This window comes from Pelobates fuscus, chromosome 2 (assembly GCF_036172605.1).
Source record: "Pelobates fuscus isolate aPelFus1 chromosome 2, aPelFus1.pri, whole genome shotgun sequence".
Lineage (NCBI taxonomy): Eukaryota > Metazoa > Chordata > Amphibia > Anura > Pelobatidae > Pelobates > Pelobates fuscus.
This window is the reverse complement of record NC_086318.1, coordinates 403,080,477-403,103,612: the sequence shown is the minus strand read 5'-3', so window position 1 is coordinate 403,103,612 and position 23,136 is coordinate 403,080,477. Positions and strand designations below refer to the sequence as shown.

At 37.7% G+C, this 23,136-nt stretch overlaps 1 protein-coding gene across 1 annotated transcript in view; it reads left to right on the top strand.

The window, feature by feature from the left end:
• The window catches only part of THADA (THADA armadillo repeat containing), a 519,919-nt gene that overhangs the window by 369,871 nt on the left and 126,912 nt on the right, over window positions 1-23,136 (top strand). Inside the window, exon 31 of the mRNA XM_063443899.1 lies at window positions 3,534-3,619. Within this exon, the coding sequence (XP_063299969.1) occupies window positions 3,534-3,619 (86 nt within the window). The remainder of the gene's footprint in view (window positions 1-3,533; window positions 3,620-23,136) is intronic.

The following is a 23,136-nucleotide window of genomic DNA, read 5'->3' as shown; positions in this document are numbered from 1 at the left end:
TTGAAAATGGAAAGAACCCAATACTTAATATTTTCATTAAAAAAAACTAACGTAGGTGATTTGGATAATCTGTTTTATAATAACATATTAAAGATCCTACGGTGAAGAGCCTTGATATTTTTTAGTCCTGGCATACACGTAGGGCAACGTATTTAGCATGGTGATTGAAATAACCCCCCTTTAACCCCTTAAGGACACATGACATGTGTGACATGTCATGATTCCCTTTTATTCCAGAAGTTTGGTCCTTAAGGGGTTAACGTAGAAGATACATGATAATGCCTGGACATTGTTCGACTTAAATGTTTGCAAATTGTAGAATTTGTAGACCTTTGAACAACTATTCGTATGGTTCATAACTGTCCATTTTTTTTATGAAATCATTTAGAATATGTGGCTTTTTTTAATTGGTTATGATACCTGCACTCCACATCATCAAGACCTGCATTGTGTTCCTGTCATACCCCTATTCCAGCCATGGAATCTTAATTAATTATTCCCAATGTCGGCAAGTATACCAAGTTGCCCTCAGCTTTCATAGGAATCACAAATAAAGGTTTAAATGCTGACTTCATATTATTATTACAACATGCTTGTTTAGAAATAGCCAAACAGAACTATAAATTGTGGTGCAAATAAACCCTTGTAGACCGCAGATTTCTTCATTTACAATATAAGCATTTTTTTTTTTGCTGCTGTAACACATATTACTAAAGCTAGATTTATCTGCTCAGATCATCTATGTGCTAATATGTATTGCTCAATATGAATCCGTGCTGTCAGCTCTGTTCTACTGGGTACTTCCCCAGTGCCTTTAAGTCCCCCGTATTTGTCACGTTCCACTATGTAACAGCCATCTAACCTTGCCATAAATCATCCATAGCACTATACTATACTCTGATTAGCCACAACACAGAAACCACCTGCCTAATATTATGTAGGACCCCTTGTGCTGTCAAACAGCTATGATGTGTTAAGACATGGACTCCACGAAACCTCCAGACATGTTCGGTGGTATCTGGTACCAAGACAGTAGCAGCAAATCCTTAAAGTCCTGCAAGTTACAAGGTGGGGCTTCCATGAATCGAACTTGTTGTTCCAGCACATCCCACAGATTCTCAATCAGAATGAGATCTGTGGAATTTGGAGGCCAAGGCAATGCCTTGAACTCTTTGTCATGTTCCTCAAACCATTCCTGAACAATTTTTACAGTTGCATTATACTGCTGAAAGGTCGCAGCTATCCGGGAACACCATTGCCATGAAGCGGTGTACGTGGTGTGCAGCAATCTCTAGGTAGGTGGTACGTGTGAAAGTAACATTCACATTAATGCAAGGAGCCAAGGTTTCCTAGCAGAAAATTGCCTAGAGCATAACACTGCCTCTTCCGGTCTAGCTTCTTACCATGCACCATCCTGCTGCCATCTCTTTCCAAGGTAAATGACACACACATACCCAGCCACCCACGTGATCTAAAAGAAAACATGATCCTCAGACCGGGCATTCTTCTTCCATTGCTTCATGGTCCAGCTCTGATGCCCACTGGAGGAGCTTTCAGCGGTGGACAGGAATCACCATGGGCACTTTGACCAGTCTGCGGCTACTCAGCCCTGTGCACTTCAAATTGTGATGCACTGTGTGTTTTGACACCTTTCTATTATGGCCAACATTACATTTTTTAGCAATTTGAGCTACTGTGTGATCGGACCATATGGGCTAGCATTTGCTCATGAAGTTCATCAGTGAGCCTTGGGCGTCCATGCCCTGAGGATTAGTATGAGTAAAGAGGTCCAGTGTTGCTTCCTTCATTGGCCTCTGATCATGGGGGAAAGTTCACTGTAGATAGCCTGTAACAGGCCGGACTCTTTAAAATAGCTAGTTGGGTAGATCTCCTCATTCTCCTGTCAGTTCTCGACACATGAGCATTGCAGACCCCCGAGCATTGTCTGGTTTGGTCAGTCCAAACCTGCCTACTATAAACTGCTCATTGTTGCAGCCCTGCTTTTCCCAGTACTCTGTGAAGACTTGTGAAGGTGTTTTAAATAATTTATTTTAGTATACTTTGTATTTACGTTGAAGAACTGGTAACTGATCTACTTTTACAATCAGGTAATAGGTTGCCGATTTATGTTATACATAATGCGGAAACCTTTAAAAAAAACAAAAAAAAAACTGTACTAGCATGGATAATTGATTAAAACTAAATAATAAACAATAATGGTGCAGTATTGCTCCTCTGAATACTATAAAACCACAAGTATCCACAATATATGTCAAAACTTGATCTGGTTAATGACAAAAGAAAGTTTCCGAAGCACAAATGCACAATTTTAAATAATTGAAAATACGCTTTTCTTTACAATTCTGGGAGAAGTTGTCAAAGTCAAGAGAACGTCATTATATTTCTGATATGTTGAACTGCAAACACACCTTGAAAAGTGAGCTTAGCAAATTCAAGGATTTTAACTGTTTGTATAGACAGATCAAAAAGACAAAGGTGTCCTTTCTGAGCAAACATATTCATACATTATGGACTTGCTATTCCCGTCAATCCCAAGGTCTATATTCACAATCAGTGGACAGCATAGAGTGTGTTTATATTCAAACTGTTCTATAGAACAGAAAAGATAAGGGCCCTTTACTATCTATAATACTGATTGTCTGTTTCCAGAACATTGGTTTGGAAGGGACTAAGCATATCTTTCAATGATGTAATTGTATCGAGGCCTTTCTCAGCCACAAAGTGGTAAATGTACCAGTCATGAACACTCCGTAGTAACAATAATGAGATTTGCAATTGCCGGTTTCATTTTGTGGCTTTATGTGTTGGATATCACTGATTGAAATCATGTGCCCTGAGAAGATTGAATTAATAGGAAATAATGCTTTGCTCATTAAAAACAGAACATTACAGACTGTTGCATGGAATAATTATCTCATGTCTACTGGGTATCAGTCACAATCTAAAAATACAGAACGAAATGAAAATGTAAAGTGCACAGATTGAATCATGGGACGATTTCTAAACAAATTGCTTTGTGTGGGATGTTAACCCCTTCATGACAACAGTTTAGGCAAATCCATGTATCCTGAAGTGTTGTGGCAAGACGTCTGCTATAGAGTAGTTAAATATGACCCCCCACTCTGTCACATACACACACAGCCGTCTTGTGAATTCTCTTTTGTCAGAAGCAAGACTGGGCAAAGCGCTTTGATAAATCCTTCAGGTATTATTATTATTTAATTATTTATATAGCGCCAGGAAATTCAGTAGCGTTGTATCACAGAAATTTGCTCTGACTTGACTACAGCTGTTAAAATTTCGTACAGTCTTGAGTTGGGTTAATGGTGCCATTAATAGAGGTAGCAATCTTAATGCGAATTTAGGATGGCTATCCCCACAGTCAAGGGTAAAGCCAGACACACAGTATACATATGCACACAACATATAGATAGTTTTATGCACTGTGGATTCATGTTTCTGGCAAGACTTATTTAAAATATTATTTTTTTTACATTTTTTGTGTCTCTTAGGCAAAATCTATGTTTGGTAACGAGAGCATCATATGTGGACATCATGACTTTGTTCATTAATTACCTGGGGAAGACTGTAAGTCAGGGTAAGTAAACACGAAAACTCTAATTCATTACTTGTGTACGACATACAAGCATACAGTTGTAATCAAAATTATTCAATCAGAATATTTGTTCCAAAAAGGACCCATAGGTGTCGAAATTACCCTTGAGAATAAAGCATAAAGAATGAATATAAATCAAAAATTCCAAAATCTTATTTACATATTATTTATAGAAATATTAGAATCAAAGAAAGTCTCAAAAAGACAATACCATCACATCGCCAATGCCAGTATTATTGGGAAAAATCAATTTATCAGATGTGGACAAATGTAAGATGGTACGTCTACTAAAATTAAGGGTATTGATTGTCCACCTATGTAGAAGACACACACGTAATAAAATGTACCCCTATGTGAAAGCTCTGTGGGGGGCTACTTATTTATTCAAGGACATCTAAATAATGTTTCTACTTAGTATTACATTGTGGTAACATTCCCTTCTAACAAGGTAGCAACAAAGTAGCAGTTAGGAGTGAGTTGGATAATGTTTAGGAGTAGTCAGCAGAAAAAATGGTAATAATAATCAGTGTATCACAAGATCTTACCACTTGCAAGTAAAAATCACAATGTACGTAAGTTCCCAAACCTAACTCTGGGTCAGCCGCATGACACAGGTGAGGCTAGCTCGACGGACGCTGAAAGTCTGTACATTTTGACAATAAACCTGATTTTTCAATGGTAGTTGAATACTTATGATGACAACTGTAGGTTCTGTGGGGGCCCCTGCAATCAACATAAATATGCTTGCATTCACCTCTCCATATTGCATTATTTTATAATCCTAGGGGGGGATACAAGAAGTAAGAATGCAATATCCATTGTGAAGGTGCATGGATAGCTATCTGTGTTGCATTTTTCAGAATGTTTCATCACACTGTCCCTGCCACGTTCTTACTTACTATGTTGCAAGAAGTAATCAGATGAGGTCACAGTAGCCCCTTTGAGAAAAAAAAAGTTTAGTTTTAGGGTATATTTGACTGCACATTTTAAACATGATGTTATCGGTCTATGTAAATTCTAGTTTCTCAATAGAGATTCCTTATATTTGGAAAAATATTAAATTATTCAGAAATTGCTATGAGACTGTCAGGCAGTTCAGTCTCATTTGTAATCGGAGAGGGGAGAAGTTGATACACATACTCAGTCATTCATTGATTTCTGTAATTAGAACATTTCAAATCAACTCATAGTTTTGTGACTATGATATGTACAAATGCTCATAGAAAGCTTGGTGACACAATATACTGATTAAAAACACATGCTGCAGAATAACCTCATATATTTATGATGAATAGGCCTTATACTTAAAGCATATATGGATGTCTTCTAATGACCAATAAGACCAGAAAAAGTGATGTCATAATGCAGGAGTCAAAGTATGTAGACCTAATCAGAAGAAGAACTGTACTCTTAGAGAGGCAAAATGAATCCTTACTACCTAGCAACACAAATAATGATGCTAACAATGCATATGGCCTTTTTCTCCTATTTATACTTAAAGCTCTATATTCATGAATATTCATTTGTATGTCAAAATCATTTTCATAAGTTTAAGGGACACTATTCTCACCAGAACAACTACAGCTTAATGTATAGTCTATAATCTATAGTCAGTCCCTGCAGGCATTTTAATGTAAACACAGCCTTTTCATTACTGCCTAGGAACACCTCTAGTAGTTGTCACTCAGATGGCTACTAGAGGTGCTTCCTGGGCCAGTGCTGCCGAATGTGCAGCACTGACATCCAGTGTCTCCACCCGCTGCCTGGAAGCGTTGAACGTTTCTCATAGATACGTTGATCCACTGCATCTTTATAAGGCAATGCTGATTGGCACAGCACAGCATTTTGCTGTGCATGTGCAGTAGCCTCCCAATGCTTTCATATGATAAATCATTGGAGTGGCTGAGATCATCTAAATTAGTTGTTAGCCGTTGAGTGTGGGCGGGGCCTTCCTGGGCAAGACCAGCATGACGTTGGAAAAAGGTAAGTAAAATACCTTTCTCATGGAAGGCAAGGGGGCCTAACAACTAAATGGTGTTTTCACACCTATATATTCAGGAATACACGTTTGCATCCCTGACACTATACTGTTACTTTAAAATGTGTGCTGCTGGGTGATGTGCAGAGGGTACAAAAAATAAATGGGTATTGACTCTTGTTTAGAGGGACACTGTATGCAACAAAGCAACTTTAGCTTAACCTTAAGGGGTTCTAAAGGAACCAGCTCTAAACGCCGGAGGGCGGCATAGAATGCCCAAACCGTCCTTTGTACTTACCCGGTCGCCGGCGATCGCGGTGTGGGGACTCATCTGGGAGCCCAGGGAGTCCCCTTCCTTCCTCTTCGGCCCCCCCTGGGCCATGTGATCGAACGTCATAGCCATCCAAGGCAGTGCCAGCAGGGGGAGTGCCTGTAATGACAGGTACTCCCCCTGCTGCCTGGAAATAAAATTAAAACATGTTAAAACAGTGTAAAATTAAATTATATATACTTAGATCATATATATATTTATAATATAAAATGATCTAAGTATATATATATACATATACACATACACTGTCTACGTGTATTTTAATATTAATATATATATATATCATTTTATATATATATATATATATATATATATATATATATATATATATATATATATATATAAACAAATATCAAAATACACGTACAATGATATTGATTAAATATATATATAATTTTCATTATATATTTATATATAATATAAAATAAATAAATCTGTAAATACGTTAAAACATTTAATAAAAAAATAAATAAAAAATAAATGTGTAAATTCGTTCTAACTGTATTTTAAAATGAATATACATATATTGATAGCAAAATACATGTAGAACGAAATTATATATATAACCTTAAGGGGTTCTAAAGGAACCGGCTCTAAATAAAAATAATTTAAAAAAATTATATACATATATTTATATACACACATATATATAATAATTCTACGTATATATTTATGTAATAATTTTACATAATTAGGTAATTTTATTAATTACAATTAGCAGGACCAGCCTGACAACCCAGACCAAAAGGCCAGGGAATTTAATTTGCTAGCACTATATTCAACCCTGTAACGGGAGACTTCGCTGAACACAAATATTAGCGTTTCAAAACAGTAACATGTATTACAATGACGATATTGTCAGTGAAAGTGAAATTTTTCGCACCCAAATGGCACTTACACGGACAATATAATTGTTGTGATACGTTTTACGGTTTTGAAACACTAATATTTGTATTTAGCGAAGTCTCCCGAGTATAACAGTACCCCTCATGTACAGGTTTTATGGTGTTTTCAAAAGGTAGACAGTCAAATATAAGGCATGCGTTTCAGTTTTGCCAGATTGGTTACGTTGCCTTTGAGACCGTACGGTAACTCAGGAATGAGAATTACCCCCTAATGGCATACCATTTGCAAAAGTAGACAACCCAATGTATTAGAAATGGGGTATGTCTAGTCTTTTTTAGTAGCCACTTAGTCACAAACACTGGCCAAAATTGACATTCAAATTAGTTTTTTTGCATTTTCAAATATTAACACTAACTTTGGCCAGTGTTTGTGACCAAGTGGCTACTAGAAAAGACTGTGAATACCCCATTTGCAATACCTTAAGTTGTCTACTTTTGCAAATGGTATGCCATAATGGGGGTAACTCTCATTCCTGGGCTACCATATGGTCTCAAAGGCAACGTAACCAATCTAGCGAATTTCAATGTGAAAAAATGTAACAATGCTATATTTGACCCTGTAACTTCCCAAAACACCATAAAACCTGTACATAGGGGGTACTGTTTTACACGTGAGACATCGCTGAATACAAATGTGTATTTTATTGTAGTAAAATCAAACAGTATTATGACATTCACAGTTAGAATGTCACGTAGAACTAAACATTTTTTAAAAATTCTTATTTTCTCCCATTTTTAAATATTTTATTCATATTAAATTACGTTTTATACTTAAATATTGGATGTTAAATGAAAGCCATGTTTCCCCTGAATAAAATGATATATAATAAGTGTGGGTGCACATAATATGAAAGAGGTGAATTACACCTGAACAGACATATAGCGCAAATTCAAGTTTTTGTTTACGTTTTGTTTTGATCACAACGTGTACATTTGGCTCAGTCCTTAAGGGGTTATTGAAGTGGCTTTGTCATTTAGGAGTGAATTCAGTTTGCTTATGTAGGCCTAGTCACACCTCTCCTCCATGTGACCTACACAGTCGCCCTACACACTTCTGGAAAGCGAGATCTAATGTTTAAACTTCCTGAATTATTTTTATTTTTTTTATTTTTAATCAATTCTCTCCTCATTTGTTAATAGCCTGCAGTGACGACTATAAGTGGTTCTGTTTTAACCATCTTGGACTCTTCCTGGTCATCACAACAGTCATTTATCATTGCTACCATGTCTTGTAACATCATCGTCTGAAAGTATATATTCTGCAAATAGCCTCAGAATGCTGAGGATAGAATGCTTTGTGTGGTTTGGGGTACAAGAGTTTATATTTAAAGAGACACTATAGTCACTAGAACAACTTAAACTTAATGAAGCAGTGTGGGTGTATAGATTGTATCCTTGCTGTCTCACTGCTCATTTCTCTGCCATTTAGGAGTTAAATTACTTTGTTTATGCAGCCCTAGGCACACCTCCCTGCATGTGACTTACACCGCCTTCCTAAACACTTACTGTACAGTCATCTAATGTTCACACTTTCTGTATTGCAAATTCTGTTTAATTTATAAAAAATTTTATCTCCTGCTCATTAAAGTCCAATTTACAGAGCAGGAGATAAAAAAAACCTTTAAAGTAAGTTATATCTGATTGAAAATGAAACCAGGTGTGGCTAGCCTGCATAAACAGAAACAAAACTGATTTAATTCCCAAATGGCAGAGAATTGAGCAGTGCGACTTCAGGGGCATCTTCTATACACCCAAACTGCTCCATTAAGATAGTTGTTTTGGTGACTATTGTGTCTCTTAAAGGCCACTCACTATCTGCGACCTCACAAATGGCCACTTAAAACCCACTCAAACAAAAAGGGCTCCGTAGTGAAGGTATTAATGATTTCTACTTACCAAGGACTGTGTCCCATAACTTACAAAACCAATATACCGGTACTAAGATTCCGAGAATTAAAAACTGCAGAAGTGTAATGGAGTTAACTTTTACTTTTGTCTCTAGCTAGTCATCTAATGAGTTTACAACTTTTGGCTCTGTTTGTTCTGTCTGGAATGTGTCTTAGATGTTGTTGGTTGATCACTAAAATGTGCATCTAGGCTGAAAAAAACATTCTGAATAACATTTCTTAGATAAGGGAAGTTTCACATTGGTTGGTAACTAGCTCTAAATCTGGTTCTAGAAATGTACATTTTTACAAGATGTCTGAGCACCTCCTTTTTTATTATTATTTTTTATTCATGCCATGTTGGCAAAATCTGCTCTCTTTAAATCCATAAATTGCCATGGGTGTAGGTTACAGCAGCTCTTTGATTTAATATGTATTTTTTTTACACACATTGCAGAAGACCATGTGGTAGTGACCTAGTGGTAAAATGTTGAGCTCTTGAAATAAAAGCCATTTGCAGAGATACTGTCAACAAGTTGTTTTTACTTTTGCTGGATTAAGGGTGATCCAAGTTTGTTTTACTGCCCTCGTTACCTACTGTTCCCGTATGTCAAACATGTTTTGTTAGAACTGTTTTTGTTTTACATATCATACAGGCTGCTTTCAAGATTGGTGCCCTACATTTTTTATCCTTCCCTAATGGGTGCTTAGAAAGAAGCCATGTACGAATTGATTCAGTAGAGTCCATAGCTGCTTTTTTTTCTTTCCAATGATCGCTTAGAGGACAGAGATCCTTGAGATTGCACTCTGCCTGTAAGATCGACTCTGTTTTAAAGTATTTTGAACCACTCCCTTTAACCACTCCTTGGACAGATCTTGCTTATCTTAATCTGGGCAAAGCAGAGTTCAAGATGGAACAGAAAATTGTTGAATGGGAGAACATACTACTTGTTTAAATCCAAGACCCTGCATCGCAGGAAGGAGACCTTGTCCACACTGCTTACTTGCATTCACCAAAGTCCACCGCAAACCTATGTTTCGTATTGAACTGATCTGTGGCATTTACAGAGTATTTAAAGTTCCAGAACCCAAAATAGATCCCTTTTAAATTCAAAATGTCCTAGAAGGCCTTCATTTTCTTTTGCTGTAAGACTTCATATATGAAAATGCCGCAACGGATGTATGTAAAATCTGCTTTTATTATTACCGTATTTATTTTTGCATTTGATGTTTTGTGTTTTACATTTCCCTAAGCTCCAGTGCAGCACGTAATAAGTATATTTGTCCTTCCCACACTCCTTTAAGATATATTTATTTATTATATTTATTTGAATTTCCCCTTGTGTGGTTTAGCTGTTCCACTCCCATTCCTTAACTTTCCACTGTCACGAATGCTTTATTAGTGTTTAGGCAGTAGAACTTGCTATTTTCCAATATATATCATTTTGAGTTTTTCTTGGCTCAATCCCATTCTTCCTTACTTTAGTTATTTTTTTATTTTAAATAAATAAATAAAAAAAAAAACTGATTTATAAGGTCTGTATTTACATTCTGTGGTGTTCACAACCCTTTGACCTCATAGCGTATAATTTTTTTTGTTTGACTACATCGGAAGCTGCTACCAGCTTGCAATGAGATTTATTTATACACTCTGCTTTGGGGAGTTACTTATATGTATCCATACATCTCCAATATTGGCAAATACATTTTAATGCCTCAAATAGTGGACTGATATCAGGTATTCAAGTCGATCTACCAGGTAGAGTTTAAAAGTGAGTCTCCGAGTTAATTTACAACAGAATGGATAATTGAATTGCTGACTGTCTCCCCCTAATGTAGTGTGGCTGAGTGTTCTGAGGGGGAGGGGACTTTGAGAATTTGATGCACAGCATGGTTTGTCATGTGCCTGAGGGGGGGCATGATGTATCATCAAATCACTGCTCCATGTCTGCTCATTGTGCTCTGCTTCGTCAATGGATAATCCTGTCAACAGCTCTCCCCCCACCCTCAGGGCAGCACTTGGCCACACTGCCTTAGAGATATAATCATGCTAGTCTGTGCATTTTGTAGTGTGTGCGCTTATGTGTGTATCTGTGAGTGTGCACATCTGTGTGTGTCTGTGAGTGTGTGCACTGTGTGTATCTGTGCGTGCGTGTGTGTGTGCATCTGTGTGTGTGTGTGTGCGTGCGTGTGCTTTTGTGTATATGTGTGCACATATGTGAGTGTGTGTGGCTATGCGTGTAGTTGTGCCTGTGTGTGGCTATGCGTGTAGTTGTGCCTGTGTGCGGCAGTGTGTGTATATGGATCTTTCTGTGTGGGCATCAAACAGTAGGAATTATCGGCCCTCGTGTGAGTTGATAACTTGGCCAGTGGACTTCAGTTATATAAAAGATTGAGACTCCTGACCTTGACTACTCTGCCTGCATTGGTTGTGGTATCCATATATAAGCAAATTGCCAAACTTGCGTATCTAGACCAGGGTTCATCAAATTCTGGCCCTTCAAATGTTACTGAACTACAACTTCCATGATACACTGGCTATCTATTTAATTCAAAGAATCATGAGAGTTGTAGTTCAGAAACATCTGGAGGGCTAGAGTTTGGAGAACCCTTGTCTAGCTGCTCAAGCTTGCAGATATGGAGTGGAAGGAGAAGCCTAGACTTGGACAGTACAGGGGCAATTATATGTAAAGTGCTTCTCCCCATCAAAATCTATTCAATCACCCATCATACACATGTATACATGGAGTTTATCATCTGGTTAGGGAGACAGGTGTTTTGTGACATGGAGTTATGGGTATTTAGGTGCTCTGTACATGAGATCAGGAGACGGAGTTCTGTGTTTTATCTGTTTAAGGTTATTTAACTCCTAAATGGCAGAGAATTGAGCTGTGAGACTTCAGGGGCATGATCTATACACCAAAACTTCGTCATTAAGCTAAAGTTGTTTTGGTAACTTTAGTGTCCCTTTAATGCCCATCTGTGTGATCTCGCAATGGACAAATTCAATCAAAAACTTCTACAACTTTTACTTTACCAGCCCTTTAATGTAGTGGTTCTTACTCTGATTTTATATAAAATAATTGGCAATGCAGATTCTTTTTTGTTTGTTTGTTTAGATTTTTCCCTAAACCTTTAACAGACGTTAATCCAAGCCCTTACAGGGGGTATTTTATAAATCTATGAATACAAAGGGTAGAATTTCAGTGCACAAAGAAATCTTCAAACCTTGTCAATACGGCAGCCTTTCATGTTGATTCAAGGGTATAAAGTTTTTCTCAGACTGCCAAAAATGATGTCAGCTCTTACAGGAACTGTAATAAAATATATTCTCTTATTTTAAGAACCATACCAACTAAAATGAGGGAAAATTAAAGCACTTGTTTTAAATCCTGAGATCCTTACCAATATATCCACGGGGAAAAAAACACGCTCATTCACAACATGATGAATACCGGTATTAGGGATTTAAAAAAAAAATAATAATTTTAGATTTGGAGAAATTAGACTTTCATTCCAGGTGGATTGAATTCCAAGGGAGGTGGCAGCAGTCTCTCATCTAAACTCCAAAGATTCTGTTTGCATGGCATTCATTTTTATATACTTTAGAAACATTTTGGGCCAGGAATTTGGATAAAGGTTATACAATGTTCTCATAATGGCGACCATTCTAATTTAATCATAACGATCACCTTCCTCGTTTCTTGGTCAATTTGATCTGTTATGTTCTTTTCCTTGGTTTTGTGCTTTCTTCCTTTATGAACCAGGTTGACATATTATGCACTATATTTTCATCTCACTGTATTTTTGGAAGTAGTGTTAGGGCCAGCTTGTCCAATCTCTGGAAGAGTGCTCTCCAAAGTCATTTAAAAGCTTGGACCTTGTGAGGGCTTCATTTTTTTTTATTGCCAACTTGAAATGGCAGAATTTAGCTGATCCTCCCTGGTTCTCTTCTCTCTCCTCTTTCCCTCTCCCCTTTATTTATTTTGTTTCCTATTTCTGTTTTTCTTAATTGTCCTACTCCGGAGGTGTCTAGATTTCAGCTTCCGGTTAGGTTACTCTCCTCAAAATTTTTTACATGGCATTGTTTTTCCCCTTTTCGTGTACTCTCTCTCCCCCTCACTTTTCTTATTAATTCATTGGCCAAACAATAATGGCACCTTTTCATACCCTCTCTTCCATTGGTATGTTCTTCTTATTTATGGTTCTATTACACTTTTTACTCAAGTATGTTCTATATCTTTGGTGTTTAGTTTATTCTCTGTGGAATATCTTTGTGAAAGAATGATTGTTAAAAAAAAAATATTTTTTTTAAAAATATTTAAACATCAGACTCTGGCAAGTTCAAAGTTCAATACATTGCAACATTCCCAAAGTTGCTGGACCTTTGAAAGTAGGAGAGAAGTACGATAAGTCAAGTCACGGACCAAAACTTATGCCAACTATAAGTGAGATGATCGGTATATATTCAATAAACTAAATTGTTGAGCATTTACTTGGGAATGTCAAATTTATACTACATTGGCCATCTTTGCTATATCTGTAAAGTATGAAATGTATTTCTTTGTAATTTCAAATATTTAGTCTGTCACATCTGACTGTCACTACATTGCTTTTTTCCTCAGGAATTTCACTGGCAACTTATGTCCGTTGACAAATCAAAATTTCCCCTGAGTTGAACTCTTGAGCCAAAACCACTTTGAAGTCAATGGAAACTTTTGCTCATTCAGGCTTAAGACACAGAGGTGTTTTGCCAATACTTAATTTACAGAGAACGCCTCCAAAACAGGCCCTCGAGTTGCTCCAAATATAATCTCTTATCTTAGTTCCCGTATAAGTTATTTTACAGCTGTTGGACTTGTCCAAGAATTATCATTTTTATGATATATGGACCAGTCTTCTCCAGGATGCAGGAGCCACATGCTCAGAACTTAGAAATTACACTATCAAGATTTCTGACCAAGATGTACCGTATATACTCGAGTATAAGCCGACCCGAATATAAGCCGAGGCCCCTAATTTTACACCAAAAAACTGGGAAAACTTATTGACTCGAGTATAAGACTAGGGTGGGAAATGCAGCAGCTACTGGTAAATTTCTAAATAAAATTAGATCCTAAAAAAATTATTAATTGAATATTTATTTACAGTGTGTGTATATAATGAATGCAGTGTGTGCGTATGAATGCAGTGTGTGCGTATGAATGCAGTGTGTGCGTATGAATGCAGTGTGTGCGTATGAATGCAGTGTGCGGATGAGTGCAGTGTGCGGATGGGTGCAGTGCGCGTATGAGTGCAGTGCGTGAGTGCAGTGTGTGTGTATGAGTGCAGTGTGTGTGCGTATATATTAATTGAATATTTATTTCCAGTGTGTGTATATGAGTGCAGTGTGTGTGAATGAGTGCAGTGTGTGTGAATGAGTGCAGTGTGTGTGTATGAGTGCAGTGTGTGTGTATGAGTGCAGTGTGTGTGTATGAGTGCAGTGTGTGTGTGTGAGTGCAGTGTGTGTGTGTGAGTGCAGTGTGTGTATATGAATGAAGTGTGAGTGTGTGTATATGAATGAAGTGTGAGTGTGTGATGCAGTGTGTGTTTGTGTATGTGTTGGTGGGGGTGGGCATTTGATATATTAATTATTATTATTTTTTTATTTTTTTTATATTATTATTTTTTTTTTATTATTATTATTTATTTAATTATTATTATTTTTTTAATATTTTTTTTTCGTCCCCCCTCCCTGCTTGCTAGCTGGCCAGGGAGGGGGGCTCCTTCCCTGGTGGTCCAGTGTCATTGGTAGTTCAGTGGGGGGAGAGGGGTGCTGGCAGAGCTGTACTTACCTTTCCTGCAGCTCCTGTCAGCTCCCTCCTCCTCCGCGCGGTCTGTGCAGCTCCCTCTGTCAGCTCCCAGTGTAAGTCTCGCGAGACTTACACTGGGAGCTGACCGAGGTGCTGAATGGACGGCGCGGAGGAGGAGAGAGCTGACAGGAGCTGCAGGAAAGGTAAGTACAGCTCTGCCAGCACCCCTCTCCCCCCAGTCTGTATTATGGCAATGCAAATTGCCATAATACAGACTCTGACTCGAGTATAAGCCGAGTTGGGGTTTTTCAGCACAAAAAATGTGCTGAAAAACTCGGCTTATACTCGAGTATATACGGTACTTACACCTTCTCAATGAGATGCCTCTGATAGAAGTGTTCTCCAGCACATGTGAAAGTTTCCAGCTTTTGCAAGCTGTTTATTTCATATATCCCCAATGAAAATATGCAGACAGAAAGTGTTATTTTAATGGCCTTCTAGCTACTTCGTTGATTCCCCCAAAAAATAAATTGCCAGTGCAGATATATGCAATGAAAGTTGTTTTTGCATTAGTAGCAATACTCTTAAAGCAAGCATTTTGTGTAACTTATAAATCCATATTGTGGCGGCCACCCCGTGAGAGCAGGGGTTACCGCTGCCAGAGATGTCCTTTCCCCTTAGTGTGAGTAGTGCTTAAATGTTCCCAAGCAGAAATCCAAGCGGTAAAGAAGCAGGTATAGCGGTTCCCTGCAAGCATGAGAAGAGGCTTTGTGTTGTGGGTGAAGCTGAACGGAGTATAATGGGGAGCCACAGCTGGCTTTATATACAAGTCTCCATGCAAGGGGTTTCTCCTTACATATTCCAGGGGCATTCCCCACTGGAAGACTACTGGAGAGTAGACTGCAGAAAAGTACATATATAATTACATTATCTCTCAGGTCCAGGACATACATTACTCAAACACACCTAAACACATAATTAACAGTACAGTACCCCCTAAATTCTATATCCCCGGATAGCTTGCACCTGAGCGCCCAACATATCCCAAATGTGCTCAGATCCCACAAATATAGTCGAAATGCCACCGAGGTATAGTTTTGACCAACCGCACACGATGCGCCTGCCCAAAAGAGCTCCACGGATTCAGTCTGTGCGGTCTCTCTCTTTTGAGGATACTAAAATATACGAAATACCGAACGGATATGTTCATCTGAAAGTCAGTTGTGTGCCCCTCGTTTGGGCGTTTACTTCTACTGAACGTCGCTCTCGGGAATCCAATAGAACCGAACCTGTGCGGTGATGGAAGTCTCAGCGGTTTTCGCGCCGTTGAGTGGCCGATTATAGTTCCATACACTCGATGACCAAACACCGATGGCCCCGTTCGTGAAGTAAAGATGTCCGCTGCCTCGTGTTCGACCATCCGAACGACGGCCCCCCAGCCGACCACTTAGAACGTTGAGGATTGCGGTTTTCGAAAGTGTCAAAGAGGTCAGTCAGGTCAATGAGCAGCACACGACTGTTCTGGGTGGTCTATCCATTCGGTAGATAGTTCAGTCTGTATGGGGATGGTTCGTATACCGAACCAAATAAACAAAAACAATAATCCATGGACAGGGGATCTGTCACACATATTATCTATTTCCTTCTCATAATATAACTCACTCAGGAATGCAGGGAAGTGTGGTGTGCCTAGGAGAGAATTGTAAACTTTAGGCCAAAATTTAGGATACCTTTTTTTTTTTTTTTTTTTAAATAATGAAATTGGAGAATTATTCCGAATTGGATATTGTGACCAAAATCTGCAGTTACCTTGTCAATTCTCCACAATTCCCGTTTGAGAAGAAAACCTGAACGTCAATGCTTGTTTATAAAGCACCAACATATGCCATTGAGCTGTACAGCCTGTAACCAAATTTACACGTAATTGCAACAAAACATTATTGTATAGGAGCAAGAGGAGTTGAGGACCCTGCTCTAACCATCTCACTGGGTAACGGAAGACAGAAAGGCAACTATCCTAATTGCGATACCCGTGTTCAGTTCAGTGGCTCTTGGCTTTGTATCCATTGAAATCTGGTGGTGTTTGTGCTTTTTACTGGAATATAAGAAGTCGACACATCTGTGAGTGGGCTTCTTATGTTCCAGTAAACAGACTGTAACGCTCGGGTCACACGCCATCATCCTACAACAGTTGTTGCACCCGCTTGCTTCCCAGAGGGAGACAGCTGTGCAGGGAAACAAGAACTGCACATCTATAAAGTGCTCCTTTTAGCTGTGGTCAGCTGAGAACTAATTAAAAACTAAATAGAAACAGCAAAAAAACATTGGCTAAAATGCAGAGTGCAAAATGCAGAATATCACAAATAATAACGCTTGTTTGAGATATGTGTTAATGGTTTTCCAACCGACAGGTGGAAAATATGTATCTTTTTAAACTTGTTCTTTGCAACATCATCCACACAAAGTCTGTGCTAAGTTAGAGAAATGCATATCTCCTAAAGGTTCCAAATTACGAGACAGTCCTTTTATATGACCCAAGATCGACATTTTTCTTCTAACAGTGTTTATATATATATATATATATGTAACGGAGCAATACAGGTTTAGAAAGCAGAGCATTGTATCTTTACAATAGTGTTTTTCTTTTAGAATGGTTTGACTTCTTACATGTGGTCTACTGTACACAACAAGCTCACTGCCTCCACAACAAGCTTAGGAGCTTCTGTTCGCTCTCGTGAGCTAAGCTTTGCAGTGCAGGGTTTAGCTCATTGGCTGAGAGCGTCATCTGTTTGCTCTGAAACAATGAGCTTAGGCATGCGCCGTCTGACTTGGCTCAGACAGAGAGCTCCATCTCTCCTGTAGCCGTACAAGGGCAGGAAATAGCGCCAGGGGGATACAGGTAAAACGTCAAACAAGTATTACTACTTACATTGAGTGTGGAGAGTTCCAGGCCAATCCTGGCACATTACCCTTCAGAGTGTTCTGTAGTGGTTATGGTGCCTGGCTTATTCCTTTAAGATTTACATAAAAAAATTAGCAATAGAATAGTTTCCTTGCAAAAATATTTGTTTCATGGTTCTTTTTTCCCTTTTTCAGAATATCAAAATATACAAAAACATTTGTAATCTCTACTAACCAGTATACAAGTAGTAACTCAGAGGCACTGTACATGTCCGCTAAATTATAAATGGGGGTTGTCTGATATTTCAAACAGATATTTCTGTAGACTTCCCTAGCAATGAGCAGCTACTTTGTAACACAACTGTGTTGTTGTGTTACCGTATGGAAGAATGTGTTTGTAAATGGAGAGAGCTCATTGTTTTCATTTTAGTTTATCTTTAAGAGAAAGAAAATCGGGAAACGTTCAGAAGGTCTTGATCTGCAGGGTCCCATTGCAAACATGAATGGCCGCCATTATCTTTGTTTTTGTAGCTTTTTACATAAACGCAAATAACGTATTTTGGCTCCATTGGCGCAGTAAATCATATCAGTCAGTGCTTTTTCGTTGAAGTGCACATAGTGATTTCATTCCCCTTAAATTAAAAAATAAATAATTGTTTAAAAGCTTAAGCAGACTGCAGTATTATATCAACAATGGCCAATGAGGCAGTTTGTTTTTAATTCTTCTGATTTCATTGCGATCGGTCAGTCATTCCATCTATATTAATTATTTTAAAAAATAAAGCTGACAGGTGAACAATGCTTGTAAGGGAGCCTTTTTGATTTATACTAGTCATGTGATGGCAATATTGTAAAAATGTTCCTTTGTGACGATATGGTTGAGAAGTCGAGTGTTGAAAGAAGTTTCTCCCAAAAATATGTTTACTAGCTGAAAAACAATGAACTTTCCAGCGCTCTCTCTCTCTCCATACATAAAACGTAGTTGATGTCATGCAGAGGTGAATCTTTTAAGCCAAGATAATTTTTGTGACCCCCCTATCAGCCCTGACAGCTCCACTGCTATAAAGCGTTCTATAAAGTACAACATGTGAGTGTATCACAGAGTTCCACATCGCAATAAACCTCAGCGAGCTGCAGTGTTTGTGAATGTGTCGCAGCGTTTCAAAGCAAAGCTTACATTAATGCATATTAACTATTATTTATAATATATTTTACCAGGATGGATACATTGAGCGTTCTTTCGTTTTCAAGTATGTCCTGGGTCCACAAAACATTGCATTGATATAAGTGTAAGCTTGTTTGGACAGGGTCCTCTTCACGTACTGTTCCAGTATGTCAAACATGTTTTGTTAGAATGACAAGGACACCATAGACACTAAAACTACTTAAGTGTAATGGAGTGGTTTTGGTGTACAGATCATGCCTCTGCAGTTTCACTGTTCAATTATCTGTCATTTAGGAGTTAATTCACTTTGTTTATGCAGCCATAGCCACACCTCCCTGCATGTGACTTGCACAGCCTTCACAAACATTTCCTGTAAAGAGATAACTAATCTTTAAACATTTATAGTAAATTCTGTTTAAATTCAGAATGTATCTCCTACTCTGTTAATAGCCTGCTAGACTCTGCAGGAGCCTCCTTTGTGTGATTAACCCCTTAACACCGCAGCCAAATGTACAAGTTGTGAACGAAACAAAACGTAAACAAAACCTGGCATTTGCGCTATATGTCTGTCCAACCGTAATTCACCTCTTTCATATTAAATGCACCCCCCCTTATTATATATCATTTTATTCAGGGGAAACAGGGCTTTCGTTTAATATCAAATATTTAGCTATGAAACATAATTTAATATGAAAAAAATGGGAGAAAATAAGATTTTTTTTGATTTTTTTCGTTCTTCATGACATTTTAACTGTCAATGTCATAATACTGTTTGCTTTTACTGCAATAAAATACACATATTTGTATTCAGCAAAGTCTCACGTGTAAAACAGTACCCCCTATGTACAGGTTTTATGGTGTTTTGGGAAGTTACAGGGTCAAATATAGCGTGTTACATTTGAAATTGAAATTCGCCAGATTGGTTACGTTGCCTTTGAGACTGTATAGTAGCCCAGGAAATAAATTTACACCCATAATGGCATACCATTTGCAATAGTAGACGACCCAAGGTATTGCAAATAAGCGATGTCCAGTCTTTTTTAGTAGCCATTTGGTCACAAACACTGGCCAAAGTTAGCGTTAGTATTTGTTTGTGTGTGAAAAATGCAAAAAACGCCAATTTTGGCCAGTGTTTGTGACTAAGTGGCTACTAAAAAAGACTGGACATACCCCATTTGCAATACCTTTGGTTGTCTACTATTGCAAATGGTATGCCATCATAGGGGTAATTTTCATTCTTGGGCTACCATAGGGTCATAAAGGCAACGTAAGCAATCTGGCGAATTTTAATGTGAAAAAAATTAAACACAAGCCTTATATTTGACGCTGTAATTTTTGAAAACACCATAAAACCTGTACATGAGGGGTACTGTTGTACTCAGGAGACTTCGCTGAACACAAATATTTGTTTTTCAAAACAGTAAAAAGTATTGCAGCAATAATATCGTCCCTGTAAGTGCTGTTTGTGCGTGAAAAATGCAAAAAACGTCACTTTTACTGGCGATATCATGGTTATAATACATTTTACTGTTTTGAAACACTAATATTTGTGTTCAGCGAAGTCTCCCGAGTAAAACAGTACCCCCCATGTACAGGTTTTATGGTGTCTTGGAAAGTTATAGGGTTAAATATAGTGCTAGCAAATTAAATTCCCTATACTTTCGGCATGGGTGGTCAGGCAGGTCCCGCTAATTGTAATTAATTAGGATACCTAATTATGTAAAATTATTACATAAATATATGTGTAGAATTAATATATGTATATATATACATATGTGTATATATACGTATATATATATTTGTTTTAATATTTTTATTTATATATAGGTATATATATAGTGATATATACGTATATATTTATGTATATAGATATATATATTACTTCGTTATAAGTGTATTTTGATATAAATATATATATATTAATATCAGAATACAGTTAGAATGAAATAAAACACATCTATATATTTTTTAATATTTTATTTTTAATTATTTTTTTTATTTAATTTTTTTACGTATTTACATATTAATTTTTTTTATATTATTTATAAATATATATATAACAATAATTATATATATATTTAATCAGTATCAGTCTACGTGTAATTTGATATTAATATATATATATATAATTATATATATATTAATATTAAAATACACCTAGACGGTGTATGTGTATGTGTGTATATGTGTATATATATACTTAGATCATATATATATAATATATATATATGATCTAAGTATATAATTTATTTATTTTTACACTGTTTTAAAACATTTTTTTTTTATTTTCAGCCAGCAGGGGGACCAACTGTCATTACAGTTGGTCCCCCTGCTGGCAATGCAGCAGGCAGCTATACCGGCCATGTGATTGTGAGGTCCTCGCAAGGACCTCACTCTCACATGGCCGGGAGGGCTCCTGGAGGGCGGACGTGCCGCGGGGGGCTCCCTGGGAGTCCCCCGAACCGCGATCGCCGGCGTGGGACCGCCAGCGACCGGGTAAGTTACTAAAAACCGGAGGGCGTACTATTACGTCCGGCGGCGTTTAGAGCCGCTTTTAAAAGGACGTAATAGTACGCCCTCCGGTCTTAAGGGGCTAAAGTTCAATTACAGAACATGAGATAAAAACGTCTAAAGCACGTTAACATCTGATTGAAAAAGTAAACCGTTTTTTTCCATGCAGGCTGCGTCACTCACAGGCAGGGGAGGTGTGGTTAGGGCTACATGGACAGATCCAAAATTCACAGTATTGTGCCGCATGTGTGTATGAGAGCATCACAATCATCTACAACCATAAAACTAATAGTAATGTATGATGTGGTGTACAGGAGTGTATCACAGAGCTCCACAGCCAGTAACTGACTGCAATGTGCAGTGTGTTACTATCACTGGGCTCAACCTCTGTAAAACTGATAGCAGTTTGAATTTTGGTGCACATTCGTGTATCAAAGAGATACACAGCAATAAAACTCCAAGTGTGTTTGTATCAATAAAACATCTCTATGTGTTATAAGTCACCTAAATATTCTCTGTATTACACAGTTTATCCCCAGCTTCTTTCTCCCTGTACTAGAAAAACCTAATAGATGAAATTGAAGAATTACTGTGTTCCCCATTATAATAGCAGGGGCAGTAAAATATAAAAATATCTGCTAAAGGTGTGTTGTTACATCCCGTCAATACTTCTACAAATACGTTGTCCTAGCTGCCTGTGGTGTAATCTGAGCTAAGAGCGATCTCTCTCTCTGTGTCTGCCAAGCCTTGAGGCTCTGCAAACATGTTTATGATATCTGTATATACTGTATTATTTTTCTCTGCATATATATCCCTGTACTATAAGCTACACAAGGCCAAGCCTTGTTCCTAAATAAACTCAGCTGATTTATTTTTGCCCCTGAAGCAGATGGCTCGGCTTAGTTGTTTGATGGGGTGACATGGTACCCTTCCACTTAAATATAGTCTATGCATTATGCTAGTGAAAACCGCAGCAGATATACAGATTGAATGTTGTACTTAAAAGGGCAACACAGTATGTATCTGGATCATTCATTTCAATGGAATTGTACTTTCAATGTAGGTATTCCCTAACCAAGCCACACAATGACTGATGGCACTTAAAGTAGCTCTGTCATTCCAACCCCCCCTCCCCCCGACCACCCTCCCTCCAATAAAACAAAAACAAAATTTAATAAAGTTAAACTCCTTATGAGATCCTCATAAATACTGTCGAAATTTCAATGAAATTCCAATGCAGTCAAAATATATTAGACAGAGTGGTTCCTGCTTTATCATTTGTTAAATGCCTAACTTGATAAGTGTTGTCACTTTCACAGCGTCACTAGCTAAACCGGTGCGAATAAGGAATTGTCCTGCTTATCACGAGACAATCTATGAAGGCTACCGGTGCCCTGTGGTATCCTCTCTAGATATCAGTGAAGTATGAACAACAAAGTATAGATCTGGCCCATTTATTTTAATGGACAAGGAGTAATTTAGGCTCTTGGCAGATCAAGCACCAGGAATTGAAGATGATGGCTCCCCGGTGCATAGCATCAGATAAAGATAACTCACGTCTGCTGTACCTCTGGGCCACCGCTCCCTAAGCAGCAATATCGCCAATGGTAAAATAAAAAATAACAACACTAAAGATTAACAATAAAAAATAAAAATAAACTTTTGTAACTTTACTTAACCTTCAATTGATGTGATGCCTTGTTTTTGCAGTTAGATATGTATATGCCTTTCTGCTCCCAAACTGCATACAGCATAATGGGCGCTAGTTTGTGTGGGGGTGACCCATCATGCAATACTGCACTAGCTATATTGAGGGGCAAAATTTAATGATTTATTCACTAAATCTGCCATATGAAGAATTAGCGACGAAACTGAAAGATTTTAAGAATTTTTTTTTTTTTTTTAAACTGTCAAATTCAAACTTTTCTGTTGTTAATTCAATCTTTACAGCTCCCAATATAATTTTGGCATAATTAAAATGGCACAGCATGTAATCTTGGTTCGATAGATATCGGTCACAGCAGCATTCA